Genomic DNA, 6,000 nt, shown 5'->3' on the forward strand with positions numbered 1-6,000 from the left:
ATATTGTGATGATGTACACGCTCTGGTGATTAGTCTGTTTGTTTTACTTACTTTCGTTTGGTCGAAGTTGCACAATGTATGTAACAACGACACACATTCACTTTGTGCATATACAACTCACTTAAACGCGACGTACATTCGGTCAATATATGCAACTTAATAAGACTCACTGACACCCGCGCAGCGGTGATACATGAAACTTACGCGAAAACGTAATGCGAGTTGTGGATGAAAATGCGCTCAATAGATAAAAAAGAAAGTGTTTCGAATATTATATATCTAACATACAATTGACACATTCTTGTAAGTTATATTCTCGAAACGAGATTCTATCTCATTAAAAAATGGCAATATGATAATGTGTTTTTTTACTCTGTATTTTGTTGGATGAATATATAGATGTTTATATAAATAAATAAAATTAAATAGAATAGAAATACGCGGATAGGATGGAACATCTATAATCACAATTTTGTAAGTACAACTTTTTCTGATCAACGTTATGGAAGCAGACTGAAACGACGAAAGTGCTGTACATCTATTATTGACTAATTATGAAATAGAATCTGATTCATTTCATTGATAAAAAATACATGAAGCGCGAGTAAAAACGAGTGCAGAACTTACACAGGCATCTTAGCATCTCTGCACGGAAAGAGACGGAGCTTCGGGACTTCGAGTTCATAGACTGATCTAATGCAGATCTGATGCCCCGCAATGCGAATGTGCATTGAAGTTATTAACAAAGCAATAGCAGAGTATATTTCGTTCAATAAAATCGCTGTTGCTGCATGTAAGGATCGTATTGCTGCGACGGAGATTGTTGAACATAATTCGACGGAGGCGCAGCTTGTGGTGCACCGTAAGAACCATAAGTTTGCTGAGGGTACTGATTTGGCGGTCCTCCAAATTGACCTTGATTAACTGGATTAATTGGATTTCCATAACCTTGATAATTATAACTATTGTCCATATATCCGGGATTATTAGAGAACATTTGTGGCTGTGGTGGATAATTCGAGAATTGTTGATTCGACAAATTGGGATAGGTCATCGGCTGTTCTTGTGATCGCGACTGATTGTTATTTGAAAGAAAATTTTGATTATAAAAAGGCATTGCACCAGGCGGTCCTGGTTCATTGGAACCTGTTATGGACTCGATTTTTTTCTCGCTTAGACTTAGCGATTTCGGAACGTATTTGTTCGGCAGGTCACACATAATGTTTGCAATTAAACGTTTAGTTTCATTTAGTATCGCATTGGGATCATTCGTTTTCGTAGTTTCTTTTGATCTTGATATTGGCGAATTTGATCGCGATCTTAATCTCGATCTTGATCGTGATCGCGATCGCGATCGAGACCATGATTTCGGCGAGAAAGTACGCGACTTCTTCGCTTTTTCATTCTCGCTTACATTTTTGCTCGCTGCTTTGTAGATATCTTCATATGTATAATCATCGTCATCATCGGACAAATCTATCGTCTTGATCTTAGTTTTATCCTCACTATCTTTTTTCGTTTGTTGCTCTTCGTCTTCGTCATTTGCGAACATGTCCAATTTAGGTTTCCACTTATCTTCATCGTCTGTTGGATTCTGATTCCCTTTACGAGAAGAAAACGGAGAAGTACTCTTTTTACCTTTACCAATAGACGCTTCGATCTCCAAACTTGGTGATTTTATATTTCCTATTATCGATGATGGTTTTGGCGATGACGTCATGCCGAGATTAACGAAGTGTCTCAACTTCTCCACCCTCGTCGGATCGCTCGCTTCAAGTTTCTTGAGAGAATTTATGAGACTGTGTTGTTCCTCTGTGCTCAGATCCTTAAATTTTTGCAACTTCATTTTTAGATCAATGTCCGACAAATTGTCCGATTCTTTCGAAGTCTGAGATTGAATAGATTCAATCGGAATGGCAGGTTCTGTTACTTGAGGAGCGGTAGTGCCGCTATTCGTCAGACCTTTAACAAAATCAGCAGTGGTGACCGGTTTATCGGAATGTTTTGATGCCTCTGCCATGCCAACTACAGCGTTAATTAGAGTTTCTAGTTCTTCCTGCGAGACATTTGATCTGCCTTGCGCGACGAGAGCCGCGGCAATCTGTTGAGCAATAGCGACTTTATCAACTGTGCCGACACCTGGTACGCTCACTGGTTCAGATTTAATGGTCGGAGTAGCTATCTCTGATCTTGAATATGTGGTTCGATTCATATAACTTGTTATGGGTTTAGATGCTTCCAAAATTTCTCGTTCTTTCTTTTTTCTTTCTTCTAGTTTCTTTTTACTCTCAGAAGCTTTGTGCAGCAACTTAGCGATATTCTGTATAGCCGTTTTAGTTGCCGTAATCGCCATTTTCTCTACCATGCCCGCGAACAGTTGACCCTTGAGTTTTTCTTTGACGGTTTCGAATAAGACGCTCACTTCTTCATCATACAGCAGTTCTTCAGCGGAATTTGGTTTTGCCTTCTCAGCCGCTAAGGCTTTCGACAAAAGTGATACTATCTTAGGCCCAAGGGAACCTAACTGTCCTTCAAGCGCTGTGAGTAATCGCAATAAACCGACTACTTCAAGATCTTCCGTTAAGACTTCTTCTGCGATAGGCGACTGAGTGGCCGAGTCATCTTTTATAGGATACGGCGTTGCATAATATATCTGTCTGCGCGATGGATAATGGCTATATCCTCTTCCACGTGGATATGTAGGATATGCATAATCTCGGTCCCTGGCTTCATGGCGTTCGTAATAATCAGGCTTGACCACTGTTTTCGTACCAACGTACTCTACTTCATCGTCACTTTCTATGGCATGCTTACTGCGCTTTGTAGGAGAACGTTCCCGCTCTTTTTCTCGTTCTCGGTCTCTGTCTCGTTCTCGTTCTCGTTCTCGCTCTCGCTCTCGTTCTCGTTCTCGTTCTCGTTCTCGTTCTCGCTCTCGCTCTCGCCTTGGTGGAATCCACTTCTCCGGCGGTTTGTCTTCAGGTAATTCCAATCTCTTTTTAATTTCTTCTTTTCGCTGCTGAAGCTGCTCATTGTGGATCTCGCGCATCCGCTTGTTCCAAAATTCAATCCATTCTGGCTTGAAGTCATGCTTGCTTGGATCGTTACCTTCAGCTTGGAGTTCCTTGTATCGTCTATTCCAGAATTTTTTCCATTCATCTGGATAAGACGGATGTTTTTCAGGATTCTTCTCGTGAAACTTTAAAGCACGATCTAGTGTTTCTTCGGCGCGTCTAATCTGCTCACGGTATTTATCCCACTTGTCGCGTTCCCTAAGAGGCTGTAAAGACCGCGATCGCGATCGTGATCGCGATCGGCCGCGGATACGTTCGCGTGACTGTCGCAAGTTACTACGATACTTTCCTGTGTTTCTCTCGGCAGAATTTCTTTTATTTCGATTCGGTGAACGTGATCTTGAACGGGATGGTGATGGACTGCTAGATATGCTCGAAAGTGATGAAAGCGACTTGGTGTCATCAGAGGGTCGTTTTAGTGAATCTTTTGAATCCTCCTCCTCAGGTTTCGGTGAGGTTTTACGAAGGTTCATTTTATCCTTGTTAACTATACGCATTTTGAAACCCCTAAAATAAGAATTTCGAAGGTAAAAAATATCCGAAAAATATTCGAAAATTATAACAGAAAATGATAAAATAAAAATATACTATCTTTCTGTTAATTTATAGATGCATAAACATAATAATCAGGAAAAAAATAATCAAATTTTTTAAAACAGATTAAATCACTGAAAAATTTTTGATAAAACATTTTTAAATTTTTATTTAGACTAGTTTTATTTAGAAATGAGTTAATATTAACAAAAAATTTATAAAAATTTTTCTATTAATGACTATCTATAAAATATATATCTATATTTTAATTTTATTTTATTTACTTACGATTTCGAAATTTCTCCTTTAGATTCTAATTTTTTGGGTTCTACTTTTTCCTTTTTCTTCTCTTCTTTTTTATTTTTATCGTCAATCTTTTTGTCAGGAGAATCTTGATGGAAATCAATGATTTAAAAAATCTTCTTATTAAAACAATGTAATTATTGTTTCAAAAATAATTATATAATGCAATTATATAATGTGTACTCACCTTTCTTTTTTAAATTATTACCATTCATTTCTGCCATTTTTTCATCAAAATTTGTTACCCATCGCACATCATAAACATCCATAAACGTACACTCTGATGTTTCCCTGCAGGAAACAGGCAAATTGGTTTTTTTATATGATAAAATAACATAAAATATCAAAATGGTTAGAAATTAGAATATTGTATTAATGTCAATATCATATTGAATATAAGTGACAAACGAGTGCGAAGATCGACGACAATAATATTGATTGAATACTTAGACTTACTTAAAATGAACGTCCTGATATACCCTCTTGATATATTGCATCTTATTCTTTTCAAACTGAGATTTGTCTACCATTTGCGGCTTCATTCTTCCAAACTTTTCTTCGATTTTTTTCGCCACTAACACCGAAATTTCATTGGCCCCGCGCTTATAGTTAGGGGTACGCGGTAACTCCGCAATTGCTCGCGATATAGTTGAAAAGTGTCTATTCAGATACGTGATTCGGTGATTGTAACTGGTAATGTGAGCCATTACTGTACGTGGATCGCCACGCTTGTCGCACAAAACACACGTATAACTCGGTTCGCAGGAGTCGTTGTCCACCAACTCCAATAGGTACTCGAGACCGACGAGTGGCGAGCTTTGATGACGATCTAAACTCATCTGTATCGATGTACTCCGCGTTATTTGATCTTCCATACCAGGTGGTACTGGCTCACCAGGTGCCAGGGTATCGGTAGCGGTAGATTGCACTGGCGCGATCATCTTGGCCACATCCGGTCGTTTGGACCATAGCATAACCGGATATGGCCACTCGTCCAGTTTCATTTTGTGACGATTACACAAATTATGATTTATCAATTTATGGGCCCCGAATAAAGCAACGTTACAGATATGACACCATATATCACCATCTTCAGTTTCGGAGTAAACAGGTCTGAGTGCGCCGTCTTCGGCGGTAACGCTGCATCGCATTATACGCTTCCGATCATATTCTTCCTATGAAACATAAACGATTCGTAAGGCAGATTGATCTTCCGTTGTCGAATGTCTAGTCTCAAAAATATCCGTAATTCACAATGGTCCATATACTATTTTTGTGGAGAATGGAACGTTAAATGTATATGACATGATAACAGACATGTGCAAAACAATTATTTTGACTGAAACTTGGACTTGCATATTTAACAAGATATATTTGTTTGAAATTATACAATTATACTAGCCTAATTTATAATAGCAATCGTTGCTATTATTATATATATAATCGTTTCAGTAGCACACATTCTTTACTTACCTTTTCTTTAGCCTCTTCTGATACATGAGGATTACGTCCCTCTATATCGAGATCATCAAAGTTCTGCATGGTACGGTCGTAACAGCGGATGACGCGGTCACCAGAAATATTCTCTGAAAATATCGAAATCTTATAAGGCCAAAAAAAGTGATGGCCATGGCACATCAAGGTTGGCACAAAATTGCAATTGCAAGATTCGCTTACAAAATTCGCGAACGTAACTTTTTATGAAGAAGCACATTAGAAGAAAATCATAATGCACCAATAAAGTATAAGCGAATGTTCACAGATATCACCGAGTTTATCTGTGAATGTATTTCAGTATTGTATTAGCCAACCCTGCAGTAGCGGTTTCTGATAGCATATCAAATTTGTTAGTTATTTTAATTTAGTTGGAAATTTTAATTAGCCGTACTTACTTACCATTATTACTGCCGCATGTGCTAACAACTAATATTTAACCGAAATAAATATTTACAGTGCCATATATATCCAATGTATAACACAGTCATACGCAAATGTCAAAGACAGATATCATACTTAATTTTATAAGTATATTAAAATTATGGGCTTTTATATTCCATATGCGCACGTGCGAGAGAGAGAGACACGTAGCACA

The 6,000-nt window shown here is 38.0% G+C and overlaps 1 protein-coding gene across 1 annotated transcript; it reads right to left on the reverse strand.

Moving 5' to 3' along the window:
- Positions 1-769: 769 nt before the first annotated feature.
- Positions 770-5,450, reverse strand: LOC105627048 (uncharacterized protein CG7065-like). Its single transcript, XM_012208327.1, has 5 exons — positions 5,382-5,450; positions 4,365-5,083; positions 4,096-4,199; positions 3,894-3,996; positions 770-3,578 (listed from the first exon to the last, which is right to left on the reverse strand). Exons 1-5 carry the CDS (start codon positions 5,448-5,450, stop codon positions 770-772), a joined length of 3,804 nt encoding a protein of 1,267 aa, XP_012063717.1.
- Positions 5,451-6,000: the final 550 nt, after the last annotated feature.

This window comes from Atta cephalotes (genome assembly GCF_000143395.1).
Source record: "Atta cephalotes unplaced genomic scaffold scaffold00008, whole genome shotgun sequence".
NCBI classification, from domain to species: Eukaryota; Metazoa; Arthropoda; class Insecta; order Hymenoptera; family Formicidae; genus Atta; species Atta cephalotes.